The 13,951-nt window shown below is 37.6% G+C and overlaps 1 protein-coding gene across 13 annotated transcripts in view; it reads left to right on the top strand.

Moving 5' to 3' along the window:
• The window catches only part of RHOT1 (ras homolog family member T1), a 60,968-nt gene that overhangs the window by 28,788 nt on the left and 18,229 nt on the right, over window positions 1-13,951 (top strand). For all 13 annotated transcript variants that reach the window (XM_045889419.3, XM_045889423.3, XM_045889420.2 and 10 more), the window contains exons 9-16: window positions 4,095-4,193; window positions 4,963-5,071; window positions 6,044-6,164; window positions 8,567-8,651; window positions 9,008-9,153; window positions 10,125-10,225; window positions 12,054-12,184; window positions 12,859-12,942. In XM_045889419.3, coding sequence (XP_045745375.1) covers window positions 4,095-4,193; window positions 4,963-5,071; window positions 6,044-6,164; window positions 8,567-8,651; window positions 9,008-9,153; window positions 10,125-10,225; window positions 12,054-12,184; window positions 12,859-12,942 — 876 coding nt within the window. The remainder of the gene's footprint in view (window positions 1-4,094; window positions 4,194-4,962; window positions 5,072-6,043; window positions 6,165-8,566; window positions 8,652-9,007; window positions 9,154-10,124; window positions 10,226-12,053; window positions 12,185-12,858; window positions 12,943-13,951) is intronic.

The following is a 13,951-nucleotide window of genomic DNA, read 5'->3' on the forward strand; positions in this document are numbered from 1 at the left end:
CTGATACCTAATGATGTTGAACATCTTTTCATGTGTTTATTGGCCATTTGTATATGGAGAAATGTTTATTTAAGTCTTTACCCATGTCTTAATTGAGTTGCCTTCTTACTGTTGAGTTTTTAAGAAATAAAAAGTTGCAGATTTTTTCCAGGAAAAATTTATAGTATCGGTGAGTGCCTGGCAGACTTTGACCTGTGGGCTAAATTGGCCTGCCACCTGTTTTTGTACGGTTTGTGAACTCAGAATTTACATATTACACGGTTTTCAATGATTGAAAAAAAAATCTGAAGAAATAATATTTTGTTATATGGGAAAATATATAACTTTCAAATTTCATCATTTATAAATAACATTTTACTGCAGCACAGCCACACTCGTTCCTTTATGTTTGTCCGTGACTGCTTTCGTGCTGCAAAGGCACGAGTAGCTGCAACAGAGCCCGCATGTGCTGCGCTCACTTCTGCCTGCTGCCCGGCACACTGCTGATTGCACTGACCCCATTATGACTTTATAGTGTGAGTACCATGTGTGCCACGGTACCTGAGCATCTTACTGTTTTATTATCAGTGCATTGCCCAGCATGCCAGAACAAAAGAAATATATGGCAAAGCAGATAGATTTTCTGAGCTCAAACTCCAGTTCTCGCATCATTTTTTTAGGGACCTTAATGCAAATGCAAAGGAAAGTTCCATGTTTTATAATTCATTTGACTGTGCACTTGAGGAGCTTCCACCTAACCTTCAGTTGGAACTGATTAATCTGTAGTGTAATGACATGCTAACAGGAAAATATCAAGAAAAGAATCTAATATAATTTTGTAAATGCCTTCCAAGCAGTTAATGTGCTCAATTAAAATGCTCTGTTTATGGATATGTGTCAGTATTGGCCATGCATATCTACAAAATGATTTTCAAAGATGAAATATGTAAAATCTCATTGCAGATCAGCATTAACAGATGAACATTTTCAGTCTTCATGATAGAGAACACTAACTTTGAACCCTAATTAAACAAAACGTATTCCTCCCCCAAAAATTCCATTTTTCTTATTAGTAGACCTGTGTAGCAAATTTTTACTCCATTATTACTACATTTTGAATTCTGTCAGTAAAAACTTTATGGAAATTTGATTCTCTCTTGCTGTATAATATATAAATACCTACGTGATATTCTTGATTTTGCCTATTGGCCCCCAAAGCCTAAAATATTTGCTATGTGGTGCTTCACAGAAAAGGTGCCGACCCCTGGTATAAGTAATTAATCTGAGTTATCCCTTAATCTGACCCTGATTTACTCTTCCTTAATCCTGGTTTACTGTTCCATAATTGTAGTGCTTTCTTTCTCTTAGTCCCGTATTTCCCTAATTTGCCCCATAATAGTCACTAGGCACACTTGTTAAAAACACCAATCCTATTTTGATTCAGCCAGATACAGCATCTTATGATCAAGGAGATTTGGGAAAGTCTCATACTATAGAGATTTACCTGAGGCCTTGGCCTAGTGGTACATTAAATCCGCTCTATTAGTTCTCAGTGCTTTAATTGCTACTTTTTTCCTAGGCCTATTATTAGTTTTGCTAATCTGCTTATCTCCCCTGCCCTTCCCCCAGTCCCAGAGACTAAAACTTCTACCACCATCTGTTACTTGTTTCTTAGGAGGACCTGCCTGAGATAAAAGGTGTAACTTTTAGAAACTAAACCTTGTTTATGTAGACAACAATAATAATTTTGTTTCCCTAAGTAAGCTCTACACCAACATGGGGCTGGAAATCCTGATCCTGAGATCAAGAGCTGCACCCTCTACCAGCTGAGCCAGGCAGGCGCCCCAAAAATAAACTTTTTTTTTTTAAATTTTATTTATTTATTCATGAGAGACAGAGAGAGAGAGAGAGAGAGGCAGAGGGAGAAGCAGGCTCCCAAGGAGCAGGGAGCCCGATGCGGGACTCGATCCCAGGACCCTGAGATCATGACCTGAGCCGAAGGCAGACGCTTAACCATCTGAGCCACCCAGGCGCCCCCAAAAATAAACTTTTAACACAGGGAGCACCTGGGTGTTTCAGTAGATTGAGCCTCCTACTCTTGATTTCAGCTCAGGGTTGTGAGATCCAGCCCTGGTCCGGCTCCATGCTCAGCACAGAGCCTCCTTAAGATTCTCTCTCTCCCTCTGCCCCTCCATCCCAGGTTGTGGGTGCACGTGTGCACGCGTGCTCTCGCTCTCTCTCTCTCAAAAATAAATAAGCTTAAAAAAATAAACTTTTAACACAGATTTGAGGTGGAATCATCAAAAAAATAATATTCAAGATTAAAGCCTGATGATTAATTCAAAATTAATTCCAATGATGATGGACTCTGTATGGCCCATGGAGTCCTCTGCTTACCTGATAATGAAAAAGATGTGACTTGTATAATAATGTTTATTGTGTGAGGGTTTTAATTATTCATATGCAAAATGAAATGTTTAATTACTGTAAAAATTTTTTACAGCTTTATTGAGATATAATTAATACCTTTTAAACATAGTCATATTTTGGTGTTATGTTTTAAGGTAGTTACTATTTAAATACTGTATTGAGCCAGTAGCTTAGACCACTTTAGCTTTTTTTTTTTTTTAAGATTTTATTTATTTGTCAGAGAGAGAGAACAAGCAGGGGGAGCGGCGTGCAGAGGGAGAAGTAGGCTCCCCACTGAGCAGGGAGCCTGATGTGGGGCTCGATCCCAGAACCCTGGGATCATGACCTGAGCTGAAGGCAGACACTTAACTGACTGAGCCACCCAGGCACCCCCAGAAGAAGCTGTATTATTTGGTTTCTGATTTTTTTACTTAACTTTTCTCATTTCTTTATAATCTCTTTATATCTTAGGTTTTATCTTTGTCTCATTACATCAAATTGTCTCCTAGAGACCCTATTTAAAACAACATAAGAAAGGATTGTCTATATGTTTGAGAAGATAATAATACTGTTTGTTCCAGATAGCGGTATGGCTGAGGTTCATAAGTACACATTTCCTCACCTTGCCATCTTCATTTCTCTGACTCAGACTGTCCATAGGAGATCTCCTTACAGATTTACACAGTGTTTAGAGATCTTCCTGAAAGTTTTATTTTCTCAAGATAGTTGACAGTGGTTATCCTGTAGTAAACTATACAAATCAGAAGCGTGTAGGCCTTATTTTTAAATAGTAAAATACTTGTTCTATCCATTATATATCCTAAAACAAAATTAAGGAAGTTGTCAAAATACATTTCCAGCAGCATTACTTTTAAAAGTTTTATAGAGTCACAATAGGCAAGATTCTTTTTAAAATGCAAGTAATTCTTATAATAGGAAGTTAATTAAAGGCTTTTATACTTTTGCCACCTGTTTGTGATTAAGCATACTTAATTCCCAACTTTGACACACACACAAACACACGTGAGAGACCAAAACATTCAGTCCCATTCTTCTATCAGAAGGTTGGTCAAAAATCAGATGTTGGGGGATACCTGGGTGGCTCAGTCAGTTAAGCATCTGCCTTCGGCTCAGGTCATGATCCCAGGGTCCTGGGATCGAGTCCTGCATTGGGCTCCTTGCTCAGTAGGGGCCTGCTTCTCCCTCTGCCTGCCGCTCCCCCTGCTTATGTTCTCTCTCTCTGACAAATAAATAAATAAAATCTTAAAAAAAAAAAATCAGAAGTTGGTTATACCTCAGTAAAGTTAGGGGGAAAATCAGAAATTGGGAAGGAAGGCCCTTAGTAGTTTTATAGTCAGTTCAAATTTTTTATGGAATGAAGGAGAGCGTAAATAAATATTTTCTTTATGACTGGAAGAATACATTTTCTCTAATGATGAACTTCTTTTTTTGCTTATCCTTGGAGAATTTATGGTCACCAGGGGCAGAATTTGACCATTCTGTGTATTGGTCCAAGTAAATGGTACCTCATTTACTTAAAAAGACATTGAGTATAAAAGTAAATGGGTTTGCTTTAGTTCATTTTTCATGTTTTATTTGATGTTATGTATTTGATTATGAAAACAAAACATTACTTATGGAAGTCATATTTTGAAATCCCAACTATCTTAATTAACATAATTGTTTCTTTTCTCAATGATGTATAGATGAAACCAGCCTGTATAAAAGCCCTCACCCGTATATTTAAAATATCTGATCAAGATAATGATGGCACTCTCAATGATGCTGAACTCAACTTCTTTCAGGTAGCCCTCTTCTTCTTTAGGCATTTTTGTATCTTGGGGGGTTTCTTGTTGAGAAAAGCTATAAAAAATATTATTAGCTTAAACAATGTTATGTTGATAAGCATGTCTTTTTCATGTAAAACTGTCTTTCCCATCAAGCTATTTAAGTCTTCACCTGGGCTATAAAACTCTCCTATGCACAGGAATTGAGGAGACTCTTTGTGTCATTTCATGGTATACAATGGGTGTATTAAAGATGACTTGAAGTTTGAACTCTGAATTATTTTTTCTCTCTTGGTTTTGTATAACATGGGTACACAAAGAGCTCTGTGTTTTAGAAATGCTATGGAGAGAGTAGGGAAAATTTCTTTCCTTCTACATATGACATGTTTTATTTATTTATCTTTTTATTTATTTATTTATTTAAAGATTTTATTTATTCATTCAAGACACAGAGATAGAGAGAGAGAGAGAGCACGAGTAGGGGGAGAGGGAGAGGGAGAAGCAGGCTCCCTGCTGAGCCAGGAGCCGGATGTGGGACTTGATCCCAGGACCCTGGGATCATGACCCGAGCCGAAGGCAGATGCTCAACCATCTGAGCCACCCAGGCGCCCTGTAAGACATGTTTTAAATAAATAATGCAAAGCAGAGATGATCCTATTTTAATTTAGAATTTGGTGCTTTTTTTTGGTTGCAACTGATTTAATGTTGTTTTGTAGAATAATGTTTTATATTATTTGTGGTTTTAATACTGTTTTGTTTTTAAATTGATTTTTACATTTTTTGCTAGAGAATTTGTTTCAATACTCCATTAGCTCCCCAAGCTCTGGAAGATGTCAAGAATGTAGTCCGGAAACATATAAGTGATGGTGTGGCTGACAGTGGATTGACATTGAAAGGTGAGTGAATGGTGTTTTCCCCCCCTTTTAAACTTGATATTTTCAGACTTTGGCAGAAGGTGAAGGTCCTAGCATTATATATACTTTAAGGAAATGTTAGGATTTACTGATAGGCCTAAGATCTAACTTGGTTATTAAGAGTTAGAAGAGACAGGCCATTGATGGAGATAATTATCCTTACTGTCAGCAAAGATTAGAGGTGGGGAAATTGCTCAGATCTTAGGAATGCAGAGGTCCATCTGAGGGGCCGAGATTTCTGGGACAAACAAATTTTTTTTTCTTTTTTTTTTTAAAGATTTTATTTGAGAGAGAGAGAATGAGAGAGAGCACATGAGAGGGGGGAGGGTCAGAGGGAGAAGCAGACTCCCTGCCGAGCAGGGAGCCCGATGCGGGACTCGATCCAGGGACTCCAGGATCATGACCTGAGTCGAAGGCAGTCGCTTAACCAACTGAGCCACCCAGGCGCCCGGGACAAACAAATTTATCTTAATATTCTTACTACTTAATAGCATCCTCTAAATATAAATTATTTTCAGGGCATTTTGTCTACCAGTCACATTTACCAAGTACAAAATGTTCCTTGTAGAACGTATTATAGAGCCACAGTGAAATAAAAGATGAAATTGAAAACCACTGTTTTCCATTATAGAAATAAGTTCAAAAATCTATAAAATGACTTCATTTATTTTTATCATATAACTTTCTGAATGTCAGTGTATTCCTTGGGATGCATTTTTGGCCCTTTTATCCATTGCCATCTCTTGCTGACTTGGGTGTATATGTGAAATGATTCTGAAGTCAGCTCTGTTTCATTGACAGATTTATGAACTTTGTTTTGATTTGACCTTCGGTATGCAAAGCTGTATGCATATGTTCATGATTCTAGCTCTTGGCATTATGTGTTACATGCTTTTCTTCCTTGTGACTTTGTACCCTTATTCACATCACCTGTGCTTACTGATTTTATTTCAGGTTTTCTTTTTTTACACACACTTTTTATCCAGAGAGGGAGACACGAAACTACCTGGACTGTGCTTCGACGATTTGGTTATGATGATGATCTGGATTTGACACCCGAGTATTTATTCCCCTTGTATGTACCTTTAGCTTTCTAATTGATTTTGCTTGCCAAGTATTTTTAAGTTTTATTTGGCACACAGTTTAGGTAGGCTTTGAGCTACCCAGAACTAATTTAGATTTATAGAGAGGTTTATAGCAGGATTTGTCAACCTCAGCACTACTGATATTTTGGACCAGACAGTTCTTTGTTGTAGAGTCTGCCCTGTGTATTATAGGGTGTTTAGCACATCCTTTTTTTTTTTTTTTAAAGATTTTATTTATTTATTTGACAGAGACATAGCGAGAGAGGGAACACAAGCAGGGGGAGTGGGAGAGGGAGAAGCAGGCTTCCCATCAATCAGGGAGCCTGATGCGGGGCTTGATCCCAGAACCCTGGGACCATGACCTGAGCTGAAGGCAGACGCTTAACGACTGAGCCACCCAGGCACCCCTGTTCAGCACATCCTTAGTTGCCAGTAACACCTCCTCCCCCAGCTCTGACAACTGAACACATCCAATGTCTCTAGAAATTGCCAAATGTTCCTTCAGGAGCAAAATCATCCCCAGTTGAGAGCCCCTGATTTATAGCGTGGCATAAATTTTTCCTCTTCTTCTCATGGGGAATAAGAGTATCTTTTTTTATTCATCTTACTGAGGAAGGAGATAACAGATGCTGGAGAAACTTGCATTTGGAATCAAGACGTCAGTATATTGGTTCACTTCTTTCTATTAGTCCTTCTCCTCTGTAAGTTCTGTGGCCTTTTCTTAGCTCAGGATGAAATAAGTTAATTTTTCTTAAATAGCCTGTTTAGGAATTTTGTGGTTCTGTTTGTGGTTATTTTCCTCCGATAATGCTATGTGTAAGTTGTGTTTGTTTAAAATGGACCCAGTTTCACCTGAAACAGGAGACTGCCTTGCTGTGTGTTGCCTCTTCTGTACCCCAGGGGGGTAGGCTTTTCAGGGAAGTGATGTCCCAATATCTGGCCTTTTGGGTCTTCAGCCTTTCTTCTTTACTTTTTCCTTGGCACATTGTCTTCATAGTGTCCCTTTTCATTTTAGCATAGCACCCCTAGCTATCTATGTAAGGGTTCAGAAAGACTCTTGTTTTTTCATTTATCATCATCATGGGGAAAGCAGAGTTCTTTCTGGTCCATTAATCGGGTCTAAGTTGAAACTTATCTTGTTGAAGTGACTAAATCTTGGCTCAAGTAATTTCCCAGATTTTTCAATAAAAAGCATTGAATGAATGAATTTGTCCCAGGACCTTTTGTCACATTTTCTTTTCTGTGCCATTAACATGGGTAGGTAAATTCTACAGGAAGTTGCTTATTACTTTCTTAAGCGTGACAGTAAGAAAACTCCGTTGCTTAGGGCTTTGTGGCTCACACTAATAGCTCTCAGTTTCTTTATGCTGTTTGCCTTTCATTTTCTGTAGAATAGCCTCATAGAGCTACCACTTGAATCTTTCTAGCCTTGTTATTAAACTGTCTCTTTCTGTCCTTCATACTGCTACTGGATTAGTAGACACATAAATACATATTTGCCCATGTCACTTCCCTTAGAGCCAGGATAAAGCTCAGTCTTCTTAACATGTTATACAAGGTCATTCATGATCTGCTCTGCTCATGCTTCACTCTCTGCCTTCATTCTAGAAGTAAATACTGCTACTAAACTATTTATAGTCTACCAATCATCAGTTGTTTCAGGCTCTAGGCTTTTGCCCAGGGATTCTCACTTTTCCCCCCTCTCTCTCCCAACCTAATTATTGCTTCTTATCCTTCAAGTCTCTCCAAGTGAGGTGATAGTGTCTCTCAGTAGGACTGACACCTCCCACCCCCATGCCAGAGATGTCCTCTTTCATGTGGGCCACCATAGCATCCTTGGTTTACCCATATCCACCACTTGCCTCATTCTTTTGCAATAGTGAGGTTGTCTGTCTGTGGTCTGTCTCCTACTTGACTGTGGTTCCCTAAGGGTAGGGAGCCTGTCTTGTTTTTGTGTGCCTAGTATCTAGCTAGCACAGTGCCTTTGATTGAACTGAACTTAGGATGGGTCACAGGTCAAATCAGGCAGAAATAACCTCTTCACATCTTTTCAGCTCATTAAATGTTGACATAAGCCATAATTATGACTTACAGTTTGTTTATAAGAAGAACAAACCCATTACAGTGTAATGGTGTTACTTGTAAAATTTTTATTTCAACCTGCCCTTCAGAAATTTAAGAAAACTTTGTGTGTCAGCTCAGAATGAGTGTTATTACAGCTCTTGTGAGGATTGCTATTCCACTCCATTGACTTGGAATGGCTTCAGCAAAGGTATTTTATAAATGGTATCATCCCACAAAAAAAGACTTGTTGCAGTTTTATATCTGTTTCTTAAATTTTAATATTTGGTTAATGATTTATTTTACTCTTAAATTTTTTTTTTGTCAATAGGCTAAAAATACCTCCTGATTGCACTACTGAATTAAATCATCATGCATATTTGTTTCTCCAGAGCACCTTTGACAAGCATGATTTGGTAAGCTTTCAGCTGTAGTTTTCCATGATTGTAATAAAATATTTTTCTGTAAATGATTTAACTCTGTTCCCTTAGCTAGGGGATGCTCATGTCACATAGCCAAAAATTGCTCAAACTTAAGTTAGACTAGCAAAAATTCTGTTTATTTACTTTTATTATTTTCTCAAGATGAAAAAGTCTAGTTTCTGGTAGATTCTTATATAGGTTTTCTTATATACATGAGAAGAATTTTCTTGAGAAAATGTAAAATTTCATTTGTTTTTAGAAGCATAGCTTTACTAGACTGGGGGCTCTGTGTTTGGGAATTATTCTCTTAGGTGTCTAAACATTTTGTATACTTCTTTGTGTATCCTCAGGACAGAGACTGTGCTTTGTCACCTGATGAGCTTAAAGATTTGTTTAAAGTTTTCCCTTACATACCGTGGGGGCCGGATGTGAATAACACAGTTTGTACAAATGAAAGAGGCTGGATAACTTACCAGGGATTTCTTTCCCAGTGGACGTGAGTACAGAGCTCACTTGTTTCCTTTAGAGTTACAGCCAGTTTAAAATTACAACGTGTCACATTCATCATTTTGTAAGTTGGTCAGGTCTTACAGAATGCTTCAATCATAACTGCCTGTGAGCAGGATTTATAGTGCTGCTGCTGTGTCTAAGATGAACTTTAGATGTTCTATCAATTTATCAGGAAGGTCCTGTTTGCTTTTGGATGATGTACAGGGAAACAGTAATAAGTCTTACATCAAAACTGAACTAGATTTTAATACTTTTTTGATTAAGGGAATTGAAAACCTCATTGCTATTACACAATTCTTATACTTCCAGAATATGGGGAGAGCATATTTTACTTGACACTGAAGGCTTATTTGAGGTTTTTTGTTGTTGTTGTTGTTTGTTTTTAATTCACTTCTTAGGGTTTTTCTGCAGTCTACCTACAGCATAGTTGACATTGTATCTGGGGCGCTAAGGACATCCTCTGGTCGCGCATGATGACATTATTACTTTAGCCTTGGTGAGACTAACTTTCTCAACACCAGGACATGTTCTTTTTTTCACATCACAAGAAGGGTTAACTAATTTCAAGTGCCTTTCAGTTATTTTTGCACCTTTTGCAAACCTTTTCAGATTTAATTATCAAGTCCTCAACCAGCCAATATTTGCAGTAAGCTTTTGTAACTTAGGAAGCAGATAATATAAAATATCCTTACCCTAGGTTTTATCAGCATCTCACTGCTCATCTCAGTGTAGGTATAGGAATCCCACTCTACCCCTGCCAGTCTTGCATCCCCTCCCTCTCTTCTCTTCCTGAAGAATGGCAGCGTAGGGAAACCCATGGTTGGGCACATGGGAAATTAAAGAAGTCTGACAAATTATCTGGGTCTTGTGGTAAGATTATTTGAGCTGTTGGGGATTTTTTTTTTCCTATAAATGTCCTTTAGAACTTTTCCCATTTCCACCTCCTCCCTTTCTTAGGCTCACGACCTACTTAGACGTCCAGCGATGCCTGGAGTATTTGGGCTATCTAGGCTATTCTATATTGACTGAGCAAGAGTCTCAAGCTTCAGCCATTACAGGTAAGTATCTGGATAGTATTCAGTTCATGCTAAGAAACATTTTTTAATATTCCGGGTTCATGTGTGAAAAGAGTGAAAATAAACTCCTCTTCATTAGTCTTTCATGTCTGTACTCTGTTCTCCTAGCCATTTGGTAATTTCTTTTGAGTTCAGAGTCTTGATTTTACTGTTTATCAAAAAAGAAAGAGTAAGGGTGCCTGGGTGGCTCAGTCAGTTAAGTGTCTGCCTTCAGCTCAGGTCAGTCTCAGGGTCCTGGGATCAAGCCCCGCATCGGGCTCCCTGCTCAGTGGGGGTCTGCTTCTCCCTTCATCCCTCACCCCTCTCTCACTCAAATAAATAAAATCTTTAAAAAAAACTTAAAAAAAAAAGAAAAGAAAGAGTAGAGGTTTTACTTCTAGCTTACCCCTGAGGACACTCCACTGATGAACATCAGGGAGGGCTGTGGGCAGTAAATGTAATGTGCCAGTTTATCTTGTCTTTTAATTTTCTTTAGACATTAAAAACAATACCTATTAACGCATAAGCCCTATACTGAGCTGTGTGTCTCTTGGTTTTGTAACCATTTTCTACACTGGGAAAACTTTCCCAGATTTTATAATTCTTGCTGAGCAATGTGTTCCACTTAAAGAATACCATAGGTATGGAAATAACAAATTAGGGAACGGATCGTTTCAAGATTTTCTTATATCCTAATTGGTGGGGGAAATGCCATATCTTACAGGAAGTCCCGGCACAAGAAAACCTTTTTTTTTTTTTTTTTTAAGATTTTATTTATTTGAGAGAGAACAAGAGAGAGCATGAGCATGGGGGAGAGGCAGAGGGAGAGGGAGAAGCAGACTCCCCACTGAGCAGGGAGCCGGCTAAGGGGCTCGATCTCAGGACCCTGGGATCATGACCTGAGCCTAAGGCAGACACTTAACGACTGAGCCACCCAGGCGCCCCGAAGACAATCAAACTGACAGAGCAAGTACCCTTTAAAGTAGTTAACCAATTAGATAGTATTTAATTCAGCACCAAAGAGCAAGGAATGAATTCCTAGCTAGCATGAGGTTCTCTCACTCTCACAAAATATTGTGGACATCTTGCTATATCAATAAGTATAGTTTTATAGATTTTAATGTTAAATAGTGTGTCATCATATGGATGTGTGTAACTTATTGAACTATCCCATGATTGTTATGTGTGTTTTTTTATCATTTTCAGTTTTTGGCTACTATAAATAGTGCCTCTGGTGAGCTTCATTGTAGTTGAATTGTGGGGTACAGCTTAAAGAGGTCTCTTTACCTCTGGAAGAGAGGCACCATTGCTCTGGTGTTGGAGCATTCTTTTCTGTTCTGCCTCTTTAGAGATTTACATTTGAAAGCCAGTGAACCCCAGAGTGCATATCCCTTCCCCATTTATAAGTTCAAGATGTGCAGATTGGAGATAGCATCTTTTAATTTGTAATTTGTTATGACAGTTACTTATCACAGAAGAAAATAGATGGGATATAATGTTGGCTATATTCATTGTAGTTTTCATTCATTTTTAGGATATAATTTTCCTTATGAAAATGTGCTACTTTTTTTATGCTGAAATAAATATCATTTGGTTACCAGAAGTTCACTTTACAGCCAGCTTTCAGAAATGCATCTTTTCCACCAAGTGAAGCCTTTCCGTATATTTAGTGCTTGGTTTCACATACAGCATGGCTGATGCACAGTATGTCTATTTATTCATCATACACTTCATAAAAATGAGAAATCACAGTGCCCTATTTTGCAGAAGATGAAATGGAGGCTCAATGAGTCTAAATGGTACATAATTAGGTTTTTTTTTTTCTTCTTAGTAACAAGAGATAAAAAGATAGACCTTCAGAAAAAACAGACTCAAAGAAATGTGTTCAGATGTAATGTAATTGGGATGAAAAACTGTGGGAAGAGTGGAGTTCTTCAGGCTCTTCTTGGAAGAAACTTAATGGTGAGAGTTCTCAGATAATAGAGCTTTATCCAGCAAATTTTTATTGTCACGAGCTTACATGATTTTTTCATAGCCACTAGCTCTTTTTACTGGAGCTCAGTGGCCTGTGTATATTAGTAAAGTACAACTTAAGGGTAACGATGATCCTGTTGAACTGCCTTTATCTTCGTTTCATTGGTGTTAGCTGTCATTTGTCTTTTTTTTCCTCAGCAGTATTTAGGTGGGGGTTAAACGAATGCATATGTGAAAGCACCTGATATGGTGCTTGGCATGAAGTAAATGTACAGTAAATATTTCAGATTGAACACTGTATCTAATTCTGGCCCTGAGTAAAGAGATGGAGGTGTTTCCAGATGGGTCTCATGTCAGACCAAATTATAGCACAAGGAGAATTGCTAGCAGGTAGCTCTGTAGTACATTTTCAGTAATGTAGTTTCCTTCCTTTTCAGCTGCTCCTTTTACTTTATACAGAACAAATGCATCTTTTGTCTTAGACCTTAAGAACTAAGAAACATAAAATCAATGTCCCCTTTGTACTGATAAATAATACATAGTGTAGGGAGGAATGCCCTTTTATTTATAACACACCCACACATACATGCAGAGTGTGTGTTGATGAAAACTAGGTACTATAACTTCTTATTGTAAATATTGAGACTTTTGGTTGTTTTCAGAGGCAGAAGAAAATTCGTGATGATCATAAATCCTACTATGCGATCAACACTGTTTATGTATATGGACAAGAGAAATACTTGTTGGTAAGAAATTCTCTGGCATATAAACATTACTAATTATTAGGTATATTTTTATGTGACTCTGAAAACATAATTGCATTTAATATCGTGGCTATATGTAGAACTTGTGTGATTTTTTTTTTTCTTTCACCTGGTTTATTCACTGGAATTAATTTTAATTCCCCTGATGTGTATGGTGATCACATGGGTGTAGGTATAAGTAAAAGTTAATCTATTTGTGTGCTTAATTGTATATTATACATAATAGAAAGTAAAAACGACAAAAATATAGCTTCTCTTTCCTCTTTCTTCCACTTTTCTTTAAAAATTTTTTCCTCTACTGTTGACTAGAAATTAATATGAAAACCTTACCGCAGGTGCTTGGTAGTTTGTACTCTGAATCAAGTTTCATCTATTTAGCAAGAGAGGAGTATAGTTACCAAATATGTTAGTCTAAAAAAATGGATGAAAGAAGTGCATGACTGAAAAGACACTATGAAATACAGTAGAAAGAGATTGTATGTTCTTCTTGGATCCAGTCAGTTTGGTTCAAACCTTCATCCACCATTGATTAGCTGTGTGAGTCAGGCAAGTGGCTTATTCTCTCTGAGCCTGACTTTCTTATTAAGTTAGCTCATATGAGGAGTTCCTAACAAATAATAGGTACCAGAAAAAGTTCATTTCCTTTCTTTTTGGAAATAGTTTATTCTGCCAGACAGATGATCCCATTGAATTTCATACAGTTTTTCCTCTTTGTGATAAACATTTTTTATCAGTTTCTTATTAAACCTTGTTTATCTCCCATTCTTCTCCTGTAAGTATAGTTCTGCTTAACTGGGTACTCAGTAAAAAGAGCTGACTGTGAATTTTCCTGTTTTTATTCTTATACTGTTCTTTGTAAATTGGTATCTTTCATGCCTCTGACTATCCATGCTGTAATAGTGTTTTATTTGGAATATATCGAGTCACTTCTGACCTTGTACTCCTCCTCAACATAATTGTACTATCTTACATAACTCAGTAGTACTGAATT

Source organism: Mirounga angustirostris, unplaced genomic scaffold, assembly GCF_029215605.1.
Source record: "Mirounga angustirostris isolate CCGP_5_RB_7025 unplaced genomic scaffold, mMirAng1.0.hap1 SCAF_17, whole genome shotgun sequence".
Lineage (NCBI taxonomy): Eukaryota > Metazoa > Chordata > Mammalia > Carnivora > Phocidae > Mirounga > Mirounga angustirostris.